General features: G+C 46.7%; 1 protein-coding gene across 2 annotated transcripts in view; it reads right to left on the minus strand.

Annotated features, from left to right (window-relative positions):
• The window catches only part of IGDCC4 (immunoglobulin superfamily DCC subclass member 4), an 88,170-nt gene extending 66,435 nt beyond the window's left edge, over positions 1–21,735 (minus strand). The window contains exon 1 of one of the 2 annotated variants that reach the window (XM_030281223.4): positions 20,718–21,735. In XM_030281223.4, coding sequence (XP_030137083.4) covers positions 20,718–20,826 — 109 coding nt within the window. In that variant the 5' untranslated portion in view covers positions 20,827–21,735. The remainder of the gene's footprint in view (positions 1–20,717) is intronic. The other variant, XM_030281224.4, reaches the window with a different exon arrangement.
• Positions 21,736–22,118: the final 383 nt, after the last annotated feature.

The raw sequence follows: 22,118 nt of genomic DNA on the forward strand, positions 1-22,118 counted from the left end.
AGAGGAAGCATACCCAGTGCTAAACCTTAGCAAAAGTCAAAGAGGAATGAAACAGTGTCCCCAGTCCAAGACCGAATCCAACAGCCAAACTCCCCTGCTAATACATCCTATCCTCTCTACCAGACAATTCTTTAGCCTTTGTAGCTCAAAATTTTACACACAAAATGCAGTGTATAGCTGTGGAGCAAGCAGACAGAGCCCATCCTGCTTCTCCCTCATTTTAAAGACCTCTAGAAACTTGGGCTATACTTTACTATTTCAAAAGAAACATATGACCTATAATCTTATTTTCTATTTTTTCACATTGTACGACAGGCACACTTCCAGCTTTAATGGTGCACCCAAAGACTCATCCACCTCCAGCGAGGGTCAGAGGCACCTCCATTGAATTTCATGCCTGGTTCACTGTCCATCCTGCTTCCCAGCATGTCAGGCGTGCTGCATGTCACCAGGACAGCAAGAAAGCTCGGCAGCAAAGGAAAGAGGAAGAGTATGTTACAGAGAAAGCACAGAAGCCCTTTGACTCTGCCCCTGTTTGCGTATAGAAGGCTTGTGCTTGGAGTGCCAGCTTGGCCCCAGAGCCCCAGCCTGGCTCTCTGCAAAGGAGGCAGGAGTGACAACAGCTGCTGTAATTTATTAGTTGTGTCTGTTCACGCTCACCAGCCCTCCCTGGGACGCACCGCTCCAATCGCAGCCAGACGGAAACGGCGAGTATGACTCGAGGCAGCAGGAAAAACACTTCTCCATCACATGTGCTTTCCCCTTCACAGGCTCCACTTCCAGTTGTCTTGCCTGTCATTAAAAGGAACTTACAACCTGCTGCTGAACGATGTACTGTAATCAATACAAACAGCCACAAGATCCCCTGGAAAGGATGTGGGAGCACTGCTCAGCAGCGATATTTATGAGTGCAGGATCCCACAGATCAGAGCAGTTCCAACTCTCCTGAGTATTTCCACTATTTACACTGAGATCAGAAAATTAAAATGATATTTTACGCTTAATGGTTTGAACAAGACCTGTGAAGTCCTTCTCTGGGTCCCATTTACAACACAAACGCCAATGACAGAGCAGCAGATGGTCAGAAACACTCCCCTAGAATATTCAGGCGATTCAACTTGAATCTGTGCCCAAATCATTTAACTTTAATGGATTCTTTCATTAACAACCAAAGAAAGGGAATATGGTTGCCAGGACATTAAAATCACTTTTTCAATTATACTGTTATAAAATCGAACAAATTAGCTGTAATTCTTAGCTGAAGCTTAAATGGAAGCATGACTTTATGAAAGAAATTAAAATTGATTTGGATTAGTGGGCATCAAGGGCTTTTTAAAAATTAATAAGATTCTTATGACTTCATAGCATGGATGGATTAGCTGGAGGTTTTGCTGCCCTGTGCTTGCTACCTGCCAAAGCATGGCAGCTGGCTTCACAGCATTCGTTACAGTGGGGTTTAATTAGACTGAGGGGAGAGAACGCAAGGGTTGAAGCTGGAAACAAAGTTCTAGAGAAAGAGGGTGGTGTCTGAATTCACCTTTTGGACCCAGCCCAGCAGTGTCTTGGCAAAACTCAGGGAAATCATAACCTCTAAGCTTCAGCAGGACAACGTCTATAGGTTGTAGTGTTTAGCTTGGGGTGAGCTTGCAAAACTGTACTGGATGCTTCACAAACAAAAAAAAAATCAAGCCCAAGATGTCTGTTGTAAAGAACACACAACTTTAATGCAGGCTACTGAAAAAAAAAAAAAAAAAAAAAGCAAAAAAGAAAGATCCAACATACCACAGACACTCAGAGCAGGTAAGGATTAACAATGGGAGCAGCAGAAAGAGCAATTCATAAAGGAAACAGGAACTGTAACACTGGGCACCAGGATGCAAGTTACCTACAACACAGAGCAATAGGGTCACACTAAGAAGAAAAATGTCCTTTATATTGTATAATATGAACTTAATGAAAGAGACCTTCACTGAACACAACTTGCATTGATCCTAAAGACCAGGAACCCTAAGATGTACTTTAGAGAGCCATCCCCCTGCCAGGGAAGGGAGTGATTTGGAACTGTTGCCCAGAAAAAAGAGACTGAAACCAAGCTGGAGACTTTTATACCTGCACTGGACAAAACCTTTTAACATTTATTTATTAAAAAAAAAAAAAAGAAGAAAAAAAGAAAAAAGGCACTAGTGGGAACAATCCTGTTTTGACCCCTGCGAGCTGGACGGGATGTTCCAGCGCTCAGGCTCCACCCCAAACAGCTCCAGGATGATGCACTGCTGAGAGCACCTGCCAGCTGGCACAACTGGCCTCTCTGTAAGGTAAATGCAGCAGAACATTTCAAAACCATTTTCATGAAATCTTGCAACACAAAGCACTTTAGATGACTCCCCTTTACGAGTCAGCATTTCATATTTAGTTATTTCTGCTCTTTATTGCAACACAGCGGGTGGCAATTTGCATCAGTAAAAGCTGGCTGGAAAAGTTAATCTTTCTTTGGACAATCCTGAATATTACTGCTTTGCCATAATCCTGCTGGTTTGTCACCCTGTATCTGGCCTTCAGATATGCCACAGAATAATGTTCTCCAATAAATCAAGAAGAGCTTTACCCTTTGAACCAAGCTTTGAATCGTAATCGCTGTGGGTCTCCATGTGCTTGTTAGCAGGTCTTATATTTAAGAAAACAGAAGAACACATTTTAATCCAGAACCTTTCAAGATCCATGTGTCTTTGAGTTCTTTTAATGATTTAAAAATCAGAGCACCCTCTGGTTTTCTGTTAGAACTAATGGCAAGATTTGGCCTAGTAGGGTGGCAACTATGCGCACATAACACACACAACCAAGACCTTTATCTCATCTAGGGCAGCGAACTGAAAAGCCTGGAGTTTGTAAGAAAGGAGACCCCTGGATGAGACTGTCACTGACAGTGATCTCTGCAGGGCCAGGCAGAACTGGATTCTGCAAACCAATGTTTTAGACCAAAGGTGATTTTTACTTTTGCACCACTGCAATGGCACAAGAGCAGGCACATCAAATTCAGGTGCTTCTGCTGAATGGCAGCAAATGCCAGGGTAGGGAACAGTAATTTCCAGCCAGGAGCACAGGAGCTTCTTCCTGACCCAACCAAGCAGCACAGACAGCAACTGTACCTATGAAATCTGGCCTCCAGAGTCACATTACTCCCACACAGGAGCAGGTAGAGGAACTGCCACTGTAGGCACCAGCACCTCTGTCCATGAACTGTGGGTTAGAAGTACGTACAGGGACTTCTGAATATCCATTTTGACTTGTCTACCAGTAGAAGCTTATTATTATCATAATTATTAGTAACAATTATACAACTATTATATATGTTAATATATGTCAACAGAATAAGAATATTAATATATTCTCTACAGGGTATTTCACAGAATTAATGAGATCTCATAATGAGCCTAACCTTTGTGACATCTTGCTGATACTTATTTCTAAGCAAGCTACTAAATTCAGAGTGCATCTGCTCCAGCATTGAACTGGCTTGCAACTCAACTCGATACCCATAGTAAAAAGGAAGTGAATGCTGATAAAGGGAGGTTTCTGCCTTGCTGAGGGCAGTGATGGAAGATGCAGATGTATATTTACTCTTGTTGCCTTTATTTTCAATCTGGTTCCCTCTACTACAGGGAGCTCTGAGCAGCCAAGTCTTAAATCACCCCAGCTCCTGCTGCAGTGAATGGCAGCAAGTCCCCAAGAGCTCTTTGCCATTGACACATCAATTCAAGCACATCACAGGGCTGTCTCTATCTCCAGTCCCAACTCCTCCCCAAGACCTTCAAAGTCAACTCCAGCAGGCTGAGGCTGCTGCTCACAACACTGTTTTCCTGGTGGTCTTAGCTGGCATGAAGGGCTTCCCACCCTCTGGCACCTTCTCCAGCATGTCATAGAGAGGGAAGTGAGCACTCTGCCATGGACAGTGCAGTCCTACAGTCAGTGAAATGTACCCTCAGCATCCTCAGAACCAGACACAGCAGAACACCCAGGGGCACACAAGGCACCTCTTGTGTTCATTTGCATCCTACCTCCAGTACAAGCTGAGATTTGGGAACAAGAGGTGACTCCTTTCAGCACCAGATCCTAAAAGCCCTTATTCTCCGGTAGTGAATTCATCAGCAAAATTCCCACAAAGAGAAGGGTTTAGCTCTCGAGAAGTCCAAAACAAAAGCAGCATCTGTGACTCACCCATGAGACCCACAGCAACAACAGTGTAAAAATTACATTCACATGAACTTGATGCTACTCATGGAAAACAACTCTGAAGCCTTTCTGCTGGCAGACCCCATCTCTGAACACTCTTCTTCCCCTCTTTTGTTCTTTATATGACATTTGCATGGAAACAAGAGCTCAGTTTCTCAGCTGCTCATCTCCTCCTGCTGTCTGCCCTTCCTTAACAGAAGACAGACTTTTCAGAGAGGCTGTTCTCAAGCAAATAGCCTGGAATGACAGAAGAACAGAGCACATGAGCACCTCCCAGAGCCAGAGTGCCAGTACCAAGCCAGGGATATCCCCTGTGCACAGACAGCCTCTCACTCTTTAGGTGATGAAAGCTGCTGGGTACACAGGAAGAGCTCGCTGGGAGATCTTCAGAGCATCTTCCATGAAAAACAAGTCTCTTACTTCAAGACCATGCTGAGAAGGTCCAATTGTGTGGGATGCAACATCAATCACCAGTCAGGAAAAGCCATGCTAGCCCAAGGTACCCCCAAAGTCAGCACTGACATGTGGCACCATCAATACGAAACTCAGGCTCCTTCAAAAAAACCAACCCAACAGTTATGGCAGGTTCAGATTCTGCTCTTGCCCCTGAATCTTCCTGTAATTTTTGCTCTTTTGTAAGCATATTATTGTTGTTCCAGTGGGGTTGCCTAAGTGGAAAGTCTAAGCAAAGGGGGGGGAATCTGACAGAGACCTGCTCCATGTATCTAACTCTGAGCCAGACAGCGCTGTCAAAGGGCAAAGAATACACTCTGGAAACAAAACCTCTTTGTTCCTCTAATTTTGTTCCAGTTAAGTCAGTTCAGCTGTTCCATATAACCAGTCAAAAACATTCAGCATTTCCCAAAGTATTTTAAGACTTCAAAGTTGTAGGTTTTATTTTGACAGTTTTAAAGTGCATAGCTTCTTTTTTCTTTACTTTTTTTTTTCTGCATTAAAAACAAGGCTGTTTAATAAATTAAGCTTTACAACAACCACCGCTGCTCTGCTTTTATCATGGCTTCAATTAAAATATTGTTTCTTGAAGACAGCTAACAGCTTCTGAGAAAAAAAAAAATGAGGGTGTTTCACTGAGAATATTTTCAATAGACTCAATTTGTTAAAATTTGTGATTAAAACCAAACTCCAAGTAGGGCAGGCTCAAAACTAGGGGAGTTTAAAGCTGTCCAAGTTGCTGATATGAACACAAAACTTCACAGCCTTAAATGAGCATACCTAAAAAGTAAATTCTTCAACACCCAACAATGGAATATTTAGAAAAAAGTGACCTCTCCAACATTTACTGATGAGGAAAATGTAGGAAAAACACATTTTAGAGCAGTACCTGGCAGCTCAGCAGAGATGGGAGCTCATCAGGAGCAGGCTGTTCCAGAACAAAACCTCTCTACATAACCCAGAAAACAGATCTGACCTTTACATCTACAAAAAACAGTCAGCCCACCACTGAACTTCTTACTGGGGGAGATCTGCCCCTCAAACCCTTTTTTTTTCACAGTCTCAGGGCCAGACCTGTTCCGACACTGATTGCCTCCTGTCAGGAAAGGGCTGGAACAGCTTAGGGACAAGACCTGTAATGAAACCACACCTGTCTGAGCTCTCCCTGTGTAACCTGAGCTTCACACACCCCCGCTGACATTGCCACCACACTGAACAGGAGCCAGGCCAGCAAACGAAGGACTCGTGTTCAAAAGCAAACAAAAGAGGGTTATAAAAACTAATTAGCTGTTTGTGCTCGCTGTAACCACAGTGAGTACATCTCTGAGGGCTTCTCAACAGCAGCTCTGGGCTGGCCCGGGCTGGGCCAGCTTCACGGTGCCAGCAGCACAGGCCCTAATCCCATAGTTTTGAGGTCAAAGCTCCACTCGCACAGTTCACAGTACAGCCCACAGCCAGCTGTGTCAGCACAACTGAGAAAGCAGGATCAAGCAGCCGTGGGGACGGAGCTTTTAAGCCTGTGATGCTGCCAAATGCTTCGTATCACAGCCCTGCCTATTTGCATTTCTGCCTTGGGCCCCATCTGTAGCTTCCCATCCATGTAAAAGCTGTCCCCAGGGAGAAGAAAGGCTACTGTCCATTTGTTCAACACTTCTCAAGTGCATCCAGCTTCAAATGAAATAGGTGGTAAAACTTTTTTCCATGCAGTTCTGACTGTCTTCTTGTCTGGAAGCAGGGAAGACCAGAAATGGAAGTAGCTGGTCCAGTGGCTTTGATCAGTCAGCACCAGGCACCAGTGCAGCTCTCAAGCCCTCCCAGCCTTCCACGCCAGCACCACATCCTCACCATCAGAAACACACACACTTAATTCTTTCCTCATCTCCACTTCAGATAAAAGATCCTACAAAGTAGGTCTCCAAATGAAGTATCAGTTAAATCACTTTGTAAAAACACACAGGAATATCTTTAAAATATGGTTGCATCCTGTTACAGAAGTCTTAATGAGCCATATTTTTAGCCCAGAAACAACCTGAAAATCAGCAGAGACACACTGCAGCACTAAAACTATGTCACTGTAAAGCTATTTCATTAGAAGCCATGGCTCTCTTTGCACAGATAATTTCTTCCAAGAGCCCAAGTAAGCTGTTACAAGGTTTTCCAGCAGGCACATGTGTAGAGCAGCCAGAAATAAGCCTAATCTACTAGGCAAAAGTTGAGAATCCGGAGAAAGAAAGGAATAAACAAAGGAGATGGGTCCCTTTCAACACACATGTCCCAGCAGAGGTCACTGCAATGACTGGGAGCTGGAGGAGGGCCAGGGCACCATGCACACATCTGCCAGGGATCCCACCCAGGCTCCAGGCAGGCACCCTCACACCCACGACAACTGCAAGGCTGGAGAAAGCAGGAGCTCCAGCTGAGACCACCCAGCCTCTCGTGCCTCGCATTCACTACCTGCAGTGACAAAGTGACTGACACAGCCACAGCTGCCAGAGCTGCAGGAGGGAGCACAGACCATCCTCCAACAGCCCTTTGCACCATCATCAACATCCAGAGGTGGCACACACGTGGAAGAGAGGCAAGGCCAGGCATTCAGCACCTCAACTTGCTCAAGCTCCATATAAGAAGCAAGGAGTAGATGAGGTACAAACAGGATCCAGACATGACAGTGGCAGGCACTCCAAGGACATTTCTGCTTGTGCCCAGGGGGTTGAAGAATTCAGCAGCACCTACAGCTCATTCCCAAAGCCCTGGCCTGAACACTGCACTGCCTGGGAGTCCTGCCTGGCCTGTGACCTCAGACGGGGCTGAGGAGAGGCCTGGACACAGCCCCCTTCATCCTCGGTTCTTGGGAGAATGCATCACTCTCCCACTCTCTCTAAAGAAAACAAGTTACAAAGACACCCCAAGCAAATGCTGGTGGAGTGACACCCTGTCTAACTCAGAGGGACAGTGTGAGACTCCAGTGCCTCTCAGGCTCTAGAGAGAAACTCTGAATTGCTTCTCTGGAAGTTGCACCTTCCCCGATCCTGGAAGAAAGCTGGGGTAAGGGAATACCCATCCACTCCATATCTCCTTAACATGAGGAAAAGAAAAATCTAAAATGGGCTTCTCTGAATCAGCTCCAAAGCTATCTCAGAAAAGCTGCGTTATCTCCCAGCAGCCCAAACCACTCCTATTTGTTACAGAATAATAAAACCATTACTACTGAGCAATCACACTATTACACTGTTGTTTTACATGGCTATCATTTAACAGTTCTTCACTGTTTGCTTTAGAAAATCTGTTCTTGAAAGGTCTATAAAATTATGAACTCTTGTTCCAATTTGAAAATATAGGCATGACAAGGGATTTCTGTTTTCTAATAAATTACATACCCCTACTAGTAAACACCAGCTTATAAGAAACATCTTTTGTTTATTGAAAGTAAATAGCATGTGGACATTTTAAACAAAAAGAAGGTGGGAGGCGGAGGGGGACAGACAGATTATGTTTTTCACTTTCATTTTGCCTTGTGTCTAAACAAACAGTTCCTAACAGCTTTGTTTTCCAAACCAACTTTCTCCCAGCTGCTATCTGGAACCACAGAAAGGGAAAGCAATACTCAAGATGCACAAAGATTACTTGACTTTGCACACTGGTTTTACTCAGCAATCAGTGGTCTGGCTACAAAAGCCACAGGGAGAGTTGCTGGGAATAAGCAGTAGCCTTGGAGAGTGGTTGGCTTCACAACAGATCAGTTCTGGGAGGGCTCACTCAGACCCTCACATCATGCCAGGGGGAACCAGCATTTTGCCAAGCTTTTGTGACAGGTCCCAATTTTGCCACAGGAACTGATTCGCTGCCTTCCACTTAACCACAACCACACAGAAACTTGAAGATGACTCTGAACAACAGCTTAGAGAGGAGGTCAGAGAAAACAGCTCTTACAGACCCCTCTACTACTGCTACAGGGACAGCTACCTGTAGCATCTGAAAACAATCACCTTGATCCTTTTTAGCCATGGTTTTTACTGTTTCCATTAGGTACAGGAAGCACAGAGATACTGACCCAAAAAGACACGAGAAATTAAACTAGGATGGAGCATACTCTAATGTTTCTGAATTTTTCATCATCTTCAAGATCAAAGATATTAATCTTCAAAGATCTTTCTCATCCCTCTGCCTTCAACTGATGATCAAGACACCAAACATTCCCACACGCCTTTTTCTTGCCTTCTTGCTACATAGTTTAGTGTTACTTAGACTACCTCTACTCACAAGTTCCTTGCCCACAAGAGATGTAGCAACACTTCACTACAGTTGCAGGGTGGGAATAGCTAGAGTTAATATTTTGATCCCTTTCATTCCAACAGCAGAAGATTCCTTACGTCCAGGCATAAACACAGAGACATGACTCTAAGAGAGTCTCAGAAATGATGTGCAAATACATGGCTCTCATCACAGCTCTCACACACCACTGAAACTTGCTATATTTAACCCACCACTTTCTTAATTACACATCATGTCACAACTGAGCAGCCCCTCCATAGGCAATGGTCCAGCCCCTTCTGAGCTGGACCTTCATGACCATTACCCAAAAAAGGCATTTGAAGGGCCTCAGATTGAGTCCAGAACGTGGTAACGTCTCACTTACACCTCATTCAGCCATCCAGGTCTTGCAGGAAAGCACCTGTTCAGCTGGCAGTGTGCAGGCAGCCCGAGCCAGCCTGCACTGTGGGAAGCAAACGCTCTGCACGAGCCCTTTCATGAGGCCTTTTTCTCCCACAGTTGCATAGCTGCCACAACAGCAAAGTCCCCCTGACAGCACATGGATTTTACTGCTACTTGCAGTGCAAATGAGATAATTAAGTCAGAAATCTTCAAAGCCCTGCCACTGCCATGAGTAGTGAGATTTCGCAGCTCACCTGAAAATAAAAATGGAAGGAGAAGGGCAGGTAAAGCTCCTTCTCTACCAACAGCCTGAAGTCTAGCTGTGAAACTACCCAGGAAACAACTTGGTCCAGTTTCCATCAAGAAGACACCCTTCCTAGCAGCTGGGAAGTCACTGTATGAATACAACCCTTAAAAAAGAGGAGCATTCATATGGGAAACCCAGGGTCACAACAGATTTGCCAATAAAATGCAAGGTACGAGCAGCCAAACTGCCACATTTTAATCAGTTACAGCCCTCTTATCTTGCTGTGTGATGGCTTTCTTCTTGCAGAAAGAGACCAGATCACATCTCTGTTCTTATCTGACATACTGTCTCCAAAAAGAAGGGGCAAAGAACCCTTCTGCAGGGGTGTCACTTCAGTGACAACCCAAGACACACACACTCCTCAGACTGAGCTGAAAGCTTTCACAACAAGCAAAATCTCTGGCATGTATTTAGAACTATTTATTGTACAATTCTGTCTTTTATAAAAAGTTAAGCAGAACCTCCCTTGTTTGTTCTTGATAGGCTGTAGCTCAAGACTGAAGTGTGTCTGCAGGGCAGGGTGTAAAGTGCCACAATGCAGAGCAGCTACAGAATGTCAAAGAACAGCTCTGGTTTCAATCCTACCAGGTACACAAGGAAATACACATTTAGACCCTCTCCCTGCTCCTTGTGCTTTCCAGCTCTCTCCAAACAGCCAACCTCTCCTGCAAAGTCCCTGTGGAAAAGCCTGGATGTGCAACTTGTCACTCAGAAAGGGCAAGAACCAACCCTCCCATGCTGCACTGGAAAAAAATCATCTACTTCCAAGAAGAGAAGTCAGGCTCCTCAAATTCCTGCCAACTCTCCTGCATTTCCCAGGTAATTGCACAAACCATGAATTAATAAGAAATAATGAGCCAGTACACAGGGGAAGAAAAGACAATTCAGAACAGCAACGAAGGGAACTAACGGAAAAGTACATTTTAATAGCTCAGTGCAGACGACTGTCACTGCAAGCCCACAATGCCCCAAGAGAGGTGTCACTTCCCTGGGAGGACACAAGGACACACACCACCCACACAGCACAGGAACACAAGGCAAAGGTGAGGGGGACTTAGGGTAGGAGTTAATTTTGCAGAGAGAACAGACAGTGTGGGCAGTCCTGACAAAGCACCAGCCTGACCAGGGATGGCCTTGTCACCACCCACCACATGGCCTTTGGGAAGTCACAAAACCCATCTGGGGTTCACTGCCTGGCTACAGCTGCAGTGTCTGACACCAGCTCTCTCCATGGGTGTGGACCACCCCTGCTTTATCTAGACCTGCTCTGCTTCTTTCTATTATCACCTAACCCCACAGGTATGTTATCAATGCAGCCAGCCAGCCTTGCTGGGACAACAGCAGACAAAAGGGTAGGTTTGACAGAGAAAATAATAAAATGGGAGATGATAGTCAAAGGGGTGCTCACAGCTAGACATCCATGGTCTTACCAAGGACTTGACCACCTTGGGAGTTTAATCCTCCTGGCTTAACTTCTTACCTATTCCTGTTTGAAAAGACAGTATCTGTGATCTGGAAACTCAGTTATTATTGAAAGAGCAAAGTGATTTACAGCTCAGGGATTGTGTTAGGAAAAATAGCAACATAATGGCCATATCTGTGGCTACAAGGATGTACCTAAATTTGGAGGAAAACAAGGAGCAGTACAAACTTTTGAACATGGGTAGGATCGAGGGTCAGAATGGGTGGAAATCTGCCCTCCCGTTTCCAAACTTAAACTTACATCTATCATAACAACAGAAGGAAAATATATTTCACAACCTACTTCAAAAATGCCTCACACCTACTTAGCTATTTAACTTTCCAGCATCTACAGTGCATTTACCCACTGTCAGCAAGTTTCTCATCAGAGCACATAAATCTTTCTGTTTTCCAAAGCTGCAGCCAGCTGAAACCTGACAGTTTGAGGACAAAGCAGTAAAAGGCCCGGGTCTGCTTCCAAATGGTGAAGGACATGCTTTTGATACACAGTATCCGAGCAGCAGAATTCCTGTGGGGACTGTCACACCACTCTGGGGCTCTCCCAGATCAATGGGGGTCTGGGCTTGGATATGATGCTTCTCCCTGGCTTCTCTCCTGGGCTTCTGCTTATCTCACCGAAACATATCTGAAAAAGGACACCTGGACTTAACACTGGGATTTCAACAAAAACACCCCAGATCATCCACCTTTCTCAACAGTAAGGACAGTTTTATCTCTGTGCATCCAACTGCTAGATGAGCACTATAGATGGTGGTTGCTTTGGACCAAGGAATCCAACCTCCTTTATTACTAAAACCAGATTTATTTCCATTAATCTAGACTAATTACTGCTGCTCCTCCTTTAATGAGGTCCATTGTGCCTCAGCACATAACACCAGCACAGGAGAAATCCTCATCTTCATAACTAGGCAATTTTGGGCCACTTTGAATAGCTCCTTCTCTACTTTTAGAAACAAATGATGAGAATGATGTCTCTTCCAGAGAGTCAGTTTTATTTCAGGGAATGCTGTGTGATCATTCTCATGGTCAGGTCAACAACAGCCTTGCAAAATCTCCTTTATCCAACTTTTACTACTGTTGAGCAGGGATTAACATTAATTGAGCCCAACCCATATTAGCCAAGGATTATTTGTTAGTCACCAGCCTATAATCACTTGCATTTTCTAGCAGAAACCTTTACATTGTTCAGATAACTCGCAGGATAATCCAAGTCACCTTTTTAATGAAATCTATATAAAAACACACATTCACATCATTGTCTTCCTCCTTCTAAAATACACAATTAGTTCAGCTTAGAAAATGCTATAAAAATTAGTTCTGTCAAATTTGCAGTCCAACGGGTTTCTGGTGAGAAGGGAATACTCCCTATGAGGGCAGCATTTTTTTAAACCTCACAAACTTTAAAATACACAAAAAACTATTCAGGAATTTTCATTTACAGGTCTGCACATACCACATACCAAATACCAACTTGGTTCTTCTGTTTAAAATCTAAATGGAGGTTACACAGATGTGCCCCGTCCTGATGCTTCCTCTGGTTTCCTGCACGTGAGCCTCCTGCTGCAACACCCCAAATCTACCTCGGCAATGGCTCAGCTGCACCGCAAGGAGACACTCTGGGGGATGAAGGTTTCCTTCCTTTTCCCTCAGCTGGCTCTGATCCCATCACATCTGGAAAGCCACATCCAGCGCTGGCTGTCAGAGCTGAATGGCAGCTCTGAACTGAGCTGGGGGGAACTGGTGCCCTAGGGACCTGCAATGTCCAGATCCAAGAAGTCAGGCTCTGAACTGAAGCAGTAAAAGACTTCCCCAGCAGAGCAAACACCTGACTGCTAAGAAAAGCAGGGCTTACTTACTACTGTTACTACAGAAGGCTGAGATTATGGACGGAAAACAGGTGAAAGACTCAAGGAGCTGCATGTACTCAGTTCAGTAAAGAGCAGGTTATCAGGAAATTCAGTGAGCATACACATCCTCGCAGGGAGGTTCTTCATACCAGTACCTGTCTTCACACACCCATACAAACCCCAGGGGGGTGAACTCAAACTGAAGGTGCACATTGCTGAGCAAGGACATCAAACCAGCCTCCTGAGCGGCTGTGATGGACAAGCACACACTGCAAATGTTTGAGTCAGAAGTGGGTGTTGCTTTTTTTAAGAGATGCTCTTTTTCAAGCACAACCATTAAACCTGGAACAAGAAACATCTCAGCTTGCCACAGTGCACAAGAAGGCAGAGCAATATACTGCTTGCCTTAAGCATACTGAACTATCCCAAGTGCCTTCACTGGTGTAAAAACAAAGAATGATCTGACAGCTCAGCCTCATACCCGGATGCTGAAGTGCTGCTGAAGCCTTTCACCCCTCACTTAACTCCTCTGCTGCTAAACAGCAAATCCTGGCAGCAGCCATAAGCATGAAGTAAATGGGAAGCTCTTCTCTGCCAGCAGCTGGGAGAAACTTCCATCTCTCCCCCCTTTGCATGTAAAGCAAACTCCACAATAGTACTTGTGCTAATGCTGCTCGCCAGATTTTCCACTGACAGACTCTTGAGGAAAGCCTCCAGATAGGAAGCCTGCTCCTAAGGATCCTCTTCAATTGAATGACTTTTGACTTTGGGAACGTATGGCTCATCTTCTTGAGGAATGGTTCCTTTTGTTTTCAGTACAGAGAAAAAGAGTACAAAGGAAAAGAAACAAAAGTTGCATTTACTGTGACCTGGGGAACACAGAGCTAAATAAATTTGATCAATATTTTGATTTCTCTGACAAAAGCTGCAATCAGCACTGACACAAACAAGTGGTTAGCAAGCTGGGGGGACAGGAAGGGTAAATCAAACCGGAGTTTCAAGATACTTATCTTTCCATCACAACAACTACCACCAATGACAGTAATTTACATGGCTAATAGGCAGTATTATGTTTACAAAACCATTCTGGGGAGGGAAAATCTAAACAATTTTTGCCAGCCCAGCAAAGGAGCTGGTGTTGGATCTGATCCTGGGATTCTTTTTCCTTTTATCTCATCTGACGGTATTTTGCCAAGATGCCTTGCTATGGAACAACACAAAGTGCCTTCAGAAGCATCTTCACAAGCCACACAGACCTGTGGAGGACATGATCACCCTTCTGTCACAGCCTGAATTCTCCAACAGCGGGGCTGCCCTAGCCTCTGTAACAAGGGGAAATACCATCAAGCAGAAAAAAAACGTAGCCAAGCCAGCAGCCCCAGCTCCTCCATCCCATGCCACACTCTGGATCCCTCTGCTGAAGATAACCTCCAACGAGCCCCTTATCTCCCACACAGGGGCAGGTCTCATCCCCAAACCACATGCTGACCCCCACAACATCAGCCTGAACACCTGCTAATTCTCTGCCCTCCCTAGCCCTTGGTTTGGTTTTTCTTCCCATGAAAAGCTCCCTGTCCCTTTCTTACAAGCTCTTTCAAGGCTTTGCCCCAGACAGACAGACAGGTGGGACTGTGAGGCTGCAGAAATGGGCTCAAACAGGCTCAGTACCTCTGGGTCTATGGAATTAGGAGGACTATGCTCATCATTCCTTTAAAGCAGCATAGATAACCCCAGAAAGGCAAGAGCACATTTTCACTAGACCATCAGCTAAAAAGAGACAAAGATTTCCAAAAGAATATAAAAGCCTTTTCACATGCACAGAAAAAAAAAAATAATCAGTGAACTCTTGACTAGTTTTAATATCGGGGAAAGTTCCACTTTTGTCTGGAAAATACACGCACCCATTCTGCAGCTGTACCCAGCAGCCAGCCAAGAGACACAGAGAGGACAATCCTGCCTTAAGTGCAAAACCTGAGGTAATTTTGGAACCTGTAAGCACTGATGATGTTTCTGAAAAAAAGAAAATTTATCACAGCCCTGAGTGCATGAACAATCATATTTTGCTAAAACTCTCAGTGCATTGACAGGGCATGGGAAATCCATTTCATTAAGTAATGACCTTTTGGTCACACCAATTAACTTGATCATCTATTGACAGTCAATTTAGAAACGATCAAGGATGCACATTTCCCAGCACACAGTGAAACAGACGAAGGACTTTATCACATCCCTGCTGCCAGCCTGGCATCAATTCTGCACCCCAGGTTTGCTCCACCAAGTTCTGCCATCCCAGAACCATTTTAACTGTTTAATTTCCCCAAGTCTTACATTTAACAAGGTGCTAAGCCATCCCAACTCCAAAGGGAACTTGGTTCAAAGACCTGAGCAGGAAATGAGACCAGGGAAGCCCGTCGGAACAAGGGAAAGAGCCACAGCAGACTGAGAACAAATGCAATACTTCACATGCTAGATTTTAATTCTCCCACCAATCTGGGCTGAGAGCAAACCTTGAGGATGCTCACATTTCATTAACACACCTTTAATATTAATGACCTGTCCTCAAGAACTCCATGAAAGGTCTGGAAAAATAATTTAAAAAAGAAAAAACAAGAAAAGATAGAATAAACCAGGTTATTCCATAGCTCAGCTGAATTTCATAAGGCAATAACAGGCAATTGTGTTTAAAATGCTGATAAAGATTTTTAAATTATTTGAGAACATCTGATACAAAAGTTTCTCTGGAACACAGTAATTGCTTATCATAACCACCACAAAGCATGTTTATTACCCACGGAGATAAGGCACGGCAGCTGCTGGACTTCTCAGATAAAACAAGCCCATATCACAACAGCAGGATCACATGGATTAGGAGCAGGAGAGGATCTGACTCAAACAGAGACACCAATGGGCATCAGTGACATGAACAAAAACATGTCCAAGGGAGAAGCTCCATGACCTACACACAAAATCCTGACACCTGCAAACAGGACAGTGTCAGATAGACTCAAGACACCTGGTTTGTCTCTCCCATGGAATTTTCCTTCTCAGCAGCTGCAACTCCAGCAGATTTTTACCTTCCTGCAAGGAAACACTGACTAGCTCTTCCTCTTCCCTGAAGCCTTCATTACCCTTCAGAATTAGGAAATTCAATGGTGTTTCAAGGATGACTTCAGCATACTAGTGATAGACAAACTAGAAGCTCTTCAGACTTCCCCCCATGCCTGGTGGAGGGTTTGGCAGTTCTAGAAGGGCTTGTGAAAACACAGCTTAATGCTGCTTTGTATGAAGGTGGCAGATTCAGTTTTAGCAACTGTGGATCCTCTCACCAACAAGCTGTTAAGTCAGAAAAGCACAAGCAGCATTTGGAGGCCACTTACTCAAGGGATTTTAATAAATGCAAGAAGGGTACTTAGAGTTATGGTGCTCTTCATGTTTACAGTGTGTAACAGCATCTTCTGCTCAGTGGGAACAAGTGGGGAAACTGAGGCAGAGACAGCAAGTGACCAACACAAAGTCACAGCAGCTCCAAACCCTGTATTTGGAAGTGCTTTCCCAAAAAAGAGAGAGGAAAGTAAAACAGACACCAAGCCCCATAACATGAATGCTGTTGTAACCATAAGTAATATTTTACAGCAGAAAAGACTTCAAAAATAAACAAGCAAATACAAGGACTTGAGATTGTGATTTCTTGCAGTTCTGTGTCTCATCCTACCCAAAAAAGGTTCACTATCTGCTCAGAGCTCTTCCTGCCATTGAGGCACTCAGGTTCCTCCACAAAAGGGTTTTCCAGGTCCCTGTCCTTCAGTCCATGCAGAAATGCATTTCCCTCCTCTACTTGGTCACTTATTTTCAAAAACTCTGAATTTTTTTTGTCCAAACTAGTTAAGACTGATTAGCATGTCCAGGAATAATTGGGAAAAAGAAAAGGGAGATGGACAGACATGGAATGGGATAATTATACCTCTTCACCTTCAAAGACCAGCTAAAAATACTGTAGGCAAATGGATCCAGTTCTTCTCCAGAAAGTAACAAAATTGCACCAGAGTTGATTTTGGCCCAACACACACTTGGGAAGTACTGATAACACGGATTTACCATATCCCCTCTAGTATTACAGCTGACTATAAAACAAACATTTGCTTCCTACTGATAACAAAATGACTATGATCACCCGGGGTTTGTAAAGGTTAGGGTTTCTCTGTCACCCAAGGCAGACCTGTAATTCCCAGTCTTCATGAAAAAAATACCTTGTATGTAACACTGGCCTCAGTTTTCCCTCAGGTACCCACTCACCTCATGCAGAAATACAGTTTGGGATGGATTCCAGCAACAAATTACAATCAGATTAAATATTAATTTCCATCTTAATTATATAACCATAACTAGGCTTAATGGCCTTGAAGTCATTTAACCAGGAGAGGAGCATGTAAATTGTGCAAGCCGCATCTCTTACACTGCAAATGCCCAGACTGGTTCACATGCACCTGGATTTTTTCCCTGGGAGAACAGCCAGCCTTTGGAAAAGCTGCTTCAAGGGAGGTAAGAATTCAAATCATCCGGCAAGCAATATGGTATCAGGAGTCACAAACCCATGGGACAGCACAGCGCTCTGCCCTCAGGATAGCTGTGAACTAGAGTGAAAAAGATCGTATATGTGCTGAATACTTATTGATGAATTTCATCCTCCCCTTTGACAGAGAGAAGCATCTCTACATTTGGCTGAAGTGGGCCATGAGGTTGCCAGAGCAGATGAAGTAACTGGTCCAGGACCACAGTGGGCACTCAGAAGAGACATCCTGTATGCCACAGCCCACCCCAGCACTTCGCAAACTCAGCAGGCCCAGGTGCTCCCAGTGCTGAGACACCTGTGCTGTCCCACAGAAGCTGCCTCCATCTCCAAGTCAGACAATGTGCAGGGAAAATAATCTCCTTTCATCCACAGGGAAAGGCAGATTGCCAAATATTTTCTTTTCCAATTCTTACTTGCGCCACTCTGAAGCGCCTCATGTATGACCAGAAGTCACCCACCCCCACAGGGCCCCCACAGCAGATCAAATCTGCTGCAGCTGCCAGGAGAAAGTCTGCTGCAAAAGAGGGGAATATGCCCAAAAATTAGCCTGTTCTGCTTCACTTTGGACTTCAAGGCAGTGAAGGCAGAAAAGCCAACAAAATCAAAAAGGAAAAACCAAGGGAAAACAGAAGAGATAAAACCAGAACCAAGCCCGAGCAATTTTGCTTTCAGCTTCACAGACTAGAAGAGAAACAGAGAAATGCCACCAAAAGCATTCCCCATGCTGGAACAGCCCCTGCCTGGCTTGGAGACTGGCTGTCACAAGAGCCACGGCACAACGACAGCGAGCTCCAAGCTCCGGGACTAGAACGCTGCCCCTGGAAACGGAATACAGGTGAAGCCTCGCCAGCGCTGTGCGCCCCGTGTTTGGGGCTGTAGGAGACACCCCTTCCCTGCACCACCATCCCGGTGACACCGCACCGCCACGGTCACAGGGCCGGCGGACCCGCAGGCAGGTGACATCCTGCGAAGCGCAGCAGGCACACGCCATTCCCAACAATGGGAACGCCGACTTCCCCGGCACAGGCTCTCACGGCAGGCAGCGGCCAAGGCGAACGCGACAGGAAGGATAAAACAAATCACAACTCAAGCGAGGTGGTGTCGAAAAAGGAAATAGCAGGAGAACTCAACCACAAAACCGAATTACACAAAACCAGATGGATTTCAGCTTATCCCTCAGATGGAAAGCTCAGCTCACTTCCCACCAACACGTGTCCTGTAGAGAGCCCCAAGGAAAGGAACGAGCACAGCCCCCTTGTTGGAGTCAACTGAAAAGGGGTTGTTTAGTGCTTGTTTTTTTTCCTTAAACCCCTTTCCTGCTACTGAGGGGAAAACAGGCTCGAAGTCAGACAGCAGAAAGCTTTCAAAAACACTGGATCACATCCCCAGCAAGTGTACACTGGCACTGCTTCCATCAAGTCCAGAGGGGGGAAGGTTTTCCATTCTACTTCTCTCCTACAAACTTCCTACCCAGCGAAGCTTGAACTTTGTATCAAAACACATGCGGCTTTGGGATTAAACACACTTTCCCAAAACCATTTCAACTCTCTGCCAAATTAATTTCAGATTGAAACAAGTCCATGTTTTTCTTTTCAGAATCAAACCCACCTGTTGGAAAGCACATCCACACGTACCCAGCGGCACGTCTGAGGACTGTGCAGACACACTCACTGCCTCCCTATACAAAGACGTGTCCCGTCACTAGAAAACACACAGCAACAATTTTCACGAGTTGCAAGAAACACCAAGAAGCCACAACTGCAAATTCTCGCAAAGCATCTAAAGTTTTCTTGTTGAAGCGGGTTTTGGAAAAACAACATCTACTACACCACCCCCATTTTTTGTTTTGTTTTGGATTTTTTTCTTTTTCTTTTTAAATCATTGTTCTCCATTACAAGCCTTGGGATCCACGTAGCTGTTTGCTCAAACACACCGGAGACACAGCTCACACTTAGTCCAGCCCACCGGCTCGACTGCCGGTGGGGTCACAGCCTGCCACCCATCTAGGAAAACCAACCCTCTCTCTCATTTACATGGACCGTTATTCACCTCCACAACAGACACCATAAAGCTGCACCTATGTTGAATCATAACCTTGCCCTAACGGAGCTCACAGTGTCCTGAGGAAAAAGAAAGAAAAGAAAAACAACCCTGCAGCCATCCACGTGCTGTTATTATGCTCTGCTGAACCTGAATGCATCATAAAAGGAATAAAAATGTACAATGACATGGGGATGGCTCCTCCACCACAACACCCTGTTTAGGGGGGATTTTAAACGAGAGCAAGTCCCTGGCACACGCTCACATTTTTTGGTGCAGTTCTGCCAACCTGTACCTTTCCAAACCCTTCTCGGGAATGAGAACAAAACCTTTTGTGGGCTGTGCATACACAGAGAAAGAATCCCACACCCCAAGATCTGACAGTTCAGCCGACCCTCAATGCCAACTTCGATGGCAACCACGGAGAGCCACCAACACGCCGGTGGCCGCGTACGTGTGCCCTCGCACGGCGCTGTTTGCGTAACCGTTGCAAAACACAAGCGTGAGGAGCACGGCTATTCCTAGGTCACTTCCTTGACCAACGGGGTATCTGCCTACCCGTGTGTCCCACACCGGTGGGAGAAGGGCAGGGGAGGCGAGGGGCCCCTCCACAGCCCCTGGACACCTGGGCCTGCTCTGGGCCACTCTGTGCTGGCCAAGCTCTTCATTCCCCACCACCCTGGCACAGTCACTGTCCCTCTGGTGGAAACTTGCCACTGTCCAGGCAGAGGCTGTGGAATGCCGGTCTGCTGTCCCCCTCAGCCCATGCACTGACGGGTGGGGAATTGCCACCCTCAAAGTGTGAGGGTGTCCCCCCCAATGTCACCCCCCACATGATGACTCCAAAGGAAGCGCCATCTAGGCATGGGCCACGAGCACAGCTATCGTCCGACTTGGAAGGGAATGGGGAGAGGGGGGGATGGCCACGGAGGGACGGGACGGCCGCTACGGGGAGAAAGGACGACTGGGGTAAATGGCCACTAAAGGGGAAGGAGGGCTGGTACAGCGGGTGACCGGCCGTGGAGCTCATCCCCGCGGAGCCGCCCGCTACCCATGTGAGGGCAGGTGGCATCGCTGCCGCCCGCGGGCTGGAGGGCACCGACCCCTTCCCTCCCTCCTCTCCCTCCTCACCCACCTTGCACGGCCAGGACGGCGAGGGCGGAGAAGCAGAGACAAAGCAGCAGGTCCTCCAGCGCCATGTAAGCCCCGCCGGGCGCCGGGAGCAGGGGCCGCCGCGGCCGCATCTACGAGGGGAGCGCGCTCTCCCGCCGCCCCACCGCCATCTTGTGCGAGCGCCCCGGCCCCAGCCCCAGCCCCGCGCTGCCCGCCGGGCCCCGCTGCCGGGGGCGGCCCTGGGCTGCCGCTGCTCCGCCTTTGTCAGCGGCCCGGCCGCCCCTCCGAGGGGCTCCTCCCGCCGCCCGGCAGCGCCCGCACGAACAGGTTGCTGCCAGCCCGCGGCGGGCGGAGCGGTCGCGTTCCCTCAGGGTGGAGGACGGCAGGTGCGGGGCTCGTCCGCCCGCCGGTGGCTCCACAAGCCACAAACATTTATAACATTTTGTGTGGGTTTTTAAAAATAATTTCTTTCTTCGATCTCTTTAGTATTTTTCTCGGTTTTGCCACGGGTGAGCGTGGAGGGTACCGGGCCGCCTCCAGCAGCCGCGCTTCCCTCACGATGCCTCAGCCAGCCCCGGGAGTGGCCCCGCTCCGTGAGGGGGTGGACGGCAGGTGCGGGACTCTTCCGCCCGCCAGCAGCTCCACAAGCCACAAACATTTGTAATATTTTATGTGGCTTTTTAAATTAAAAGTCCACCCCACACGTCTTTAGGGTTTTTTCTCCCCGGTTTGCCCCGGATGAGCGTGGAGGGCGCCGCGCAGCTCCCGCCGCCGCGCTCCCCTCACGGCGCTGCCCGGGACGCGTCCCCGGCCCCGCTGCCCGTCGGGGCTGCCGGAGCTCGGCGCGCCGAGCCCGGCTGGCGGCGGAAGCAAACGGACCCCAGTGACCGCATCGCCATGGCTTTGCTGGGGTTCAGTTTCGAGGCACACTCCTTCAGGTGTACATCGTTCTTTGGTTGTCAAAGCCTTGCCTGTGCTTCTCAGCCGACTGTAAAAATAAAGCGAATAAAATACATGGTGTGGCATGTCTGCACCCCATCGCTGAGGAGAGAGGCAAGACCTGTCCACCAGCTGAGCCAAGCAGTGGAAATGAGGCAAGGAGATGAGAGATGGAGTCCAAAGTTGCTGCCTCCCCGTTTGGCTTGGCTGGGTCCCAGACACAAACTTGCACCACATGTGTGTGCGTAAAGCCACAGGTGCAGGTTTAATCCTGAGAGCAAATGACACCGAGTCCTTTGGGCAGTGGTACCTGGCACTAAGCACAAGGGCAGTCACATCCAGAGTGGGTCTGCTTTGCCCTTCAAAAGGGTACCAAGCTGCCCAGCACACAGGTGTGTTTTATCACAGCAGTGAGGAATGCGGAGGGGGCTTCAGCTATGCAGAATGAAAAAAGAAACCTTTTTAATCCAGACCCTCCTATTTA

This window comes from Taeniopygia guttata, chromosome 10 (genome assembly GCF_048771995.1).
Source record: "Taeniopygia guttata chromosome 10, bTaeGut7.mat, whole genome shotgun sequence".
Lineage (NCBI taxonomy): Eukaryota > Metazoa > Chordata > Aves > Passeriformes > Estrildidae > Taeniopygia > Taeniopygia guttata.